This window comes from Montipora foliosa, chromosome 3, assembly GCF_036669935.1.
Source record: "Montipora foliosa isolate CH-2021 chromosome 3, ASM3666993v2, whole genome shotgun sequence".
Taxonomy (NCBI): Eukaryota; Metazoa; Cnidaria; class Anthozoa; order Scleractinia; family Acroporidae; genus Montipora; species Montipora foliosa.
Window position 1 is genome coordinate 3,653,518 of NC_090871.1, and position 2,500 is coordinate 3,656,017.

At 39.1% G+C, this 2,500-nt stretch overlaps 1 protein-coding gene across 1 annotated transcript in view; it reads left to right on the forward strand.

Annotated features, from left to right (window-relative positions):
• The window catches only part of LOC137996495 (protocadherin Fat 4-like), a 40,640-nt gene that overhangs the window by 6,710 nt on the left and 31,430 nt on the right, over positions 1 to 2,500 (forward strand). Inside the window, exon 3 of the mRNA XM_068841933.1 lies at positions 1 to 860. This exon is cut by the window's left edge and continues 639 nt beyond it. Coding sequence (XP_068698034.1) covers positions 1 to 860 — 860 coding nt within the window. The remainder of the gene's footprint in view (positions 861 to 2,500) is intronic.

A 2,500-nucleotide genomic window follows, 5' to 3' on the forward strand; every position in this document is an offset into this window, starting at 1 on the left:
GGGACAATCCAAGGCTGAATGGAAACATCACCTTGGACAATAAAATGTTATCCGTCACCATCAGGTCAACTGATGATGGTGTTCCTCCAATGTGGCTAGAAAGAACATTCTCTATTACAATTGTAGATGTCAATGATCCTCCTGAACAAATTCAGTTGTCAAATTCTATCATCAATGAAAATGCCACTGTTGGTACAGTAATTGGAGAACTGACAGCTATTGATGGAGATGATCCACTCTATACCATCCCCCATTCCAATTTTAGGTGGGAATTGGTTGAGAATGATGAAGGCAGATTTGCAATCAATAATGATAAGATCACAGTTGCATTGCCTTTAATTGGGGAGGCTCAGAAACTGCACAAGATAGCTATCCGATGTTCGGATTATGGAGACCCAGTGCAAAACAAAACTGAACATTTTATCATAACTGTTGTAAATATTAATGATGCTCCTTCTTCACTACGTTTCTTGGGCACCAATGTACATGAGACGGCTAATGTTGGCACCATTGTGGGGCAGCTTGTTGTAACAGAGAAAGATGGTGATGACTTATCATTCAATATCCATCAGTCAGACACAGACACACTTGCTAAATTTAAGATTGAAAGCTCAGGATGCCAGGGTCCTGGACATGAGTACGAGTGCAAAGTCAATGTCACTGTGAAATCATCTCTGGATTTTGAATCAAAGGCTTGGTACACATTAAATGTCTTGGTTAATGACTCTAATACTCAGGCTTTTAAACAATTCAAAATTGAAGTTGTAGATGACAATGAGGCTCCAACAGTGATTCGTTTGACAGGACCACATTCAGTATTAGAGAATACGGTTGCTGGCTCTGTTGTTGGCCAGTTTATGGTAAGTCAAAAGTTAATTTCCTGATTCTCTTATTATCGCTGTTTTTACATGTAAGTGGAATGGACTCAGGTTCTGTAGTATTAATTAAAATATTCTACAAGGGCACACTGGATATCAAGTGCTAGATAACCAACGAGGCCCATATCGGCGAGTTGGTTATAATCATTTTATATCCAACAAGTCTGAGTAAAATATTTGTTTCTATTATTAAAAACTCCATCATGGTGTTCCTGGGGGTAGTATTGTCAACTGCCTCGGTCTATTCCGGTCCAAAACGGCTTTTGTCAGCCATTTTTTCTCACAGCTGCAAAAATGTTTTCATCTATTTATTGCTGATGACGCATTGACGAAATTAGGTACAGCAGGTATATTATGAACTGATGGCCTGTGTCCGGTGAGCCAATGAAAATGCTGGAAATCTGAATATATCAGTAGTTCATTTTTTAATATTCATTAACAATTATTTTTCCACTCATGTTTGTTGGATATGAGAGGATAGATAGCCAGTGAGGTGCATAGTGCTGAATTGGCTATAATCATCTCATATTTTAACGAGTACAAGTGGCTTAATTATAATTGTTTTATTAAAAATGCACACAAATTATGGATAAATCTTCCCTACGGGTACTTTATTTATTTGTAAACTGATGCATGCAGTTATTGATATTTGTAGAGCATGGTACAATATTATAGCTCATATACCATGATGGCTAAGCCAATCAAAACACTAGAAATGCATTATCCAATGATCCAGTTTTTGATAATAATAACTTCTGGGGGTTTTTTTTGTCCAGAAAGGAGCGAGTCGTAATAGATTTTACTCTGTCTAACACCAGACAATTTTAGTTTGGGAGTCAATGGCCGGTTAGCGCCACTCAATAACCAATAAATAATTATTGTCCCCTAATATAATGTATTAAAGTTTCTCTCCCAGAAGTAAATTTTAACTTGAGAAATTGTGAAGAATTAAATTAATGTAAGTTAACCTTTTACATGTACAAGCAATATTATTGCTTGCTTAAGTTATTGCCAACGAGTCAGGCCTTCTGAAGACAGAAGGCCTGGCGAGGCGGCAGCTTATAGAGCCGCGAGAAGATTTTTAGGCGGACGAAATCTCAGAAGCGCTTCAAATTTGAGTGTAATGTAGACCAAAAGCTGTAATGTAGACCAAAGCGATGAAATGTTGACCGTAGCGATAACCAATGAGAGTGCCGCACGAGTACACCGCGTGATGTTTGCAGCCGCCAGCCGCCAGGCGCCAGATCACGCAAGCTTGGCTCGTTGGCACTTTAGCAACAGCTATAACTAGTTATACATTATTATCAATTATATACTTGCGTTTTAATTATTAACTCGAAGTGCAACTCGAAGTGCAACTCGAAGTCCAACTCGAAGTCCAACTCGAACTCGAACTCGAAGTCCAACTCGATGATACCTAATTCCCGCTTCCAATTTGAGTGTAATGTAGACCAAAAGCTGTAATGTAGACCAAAGCGATGAAATGTTGACCGTAGCGATAACCAATGAGAGTGCCGCACGAGTACGCCGCGTGATGTTTGCAGCCGCCAGGCGCCAGATCACGCAAGCTTGGCTCGTTGGCACTTTAGCGACAGCTATAACTAGTAATAATTTATAATTGT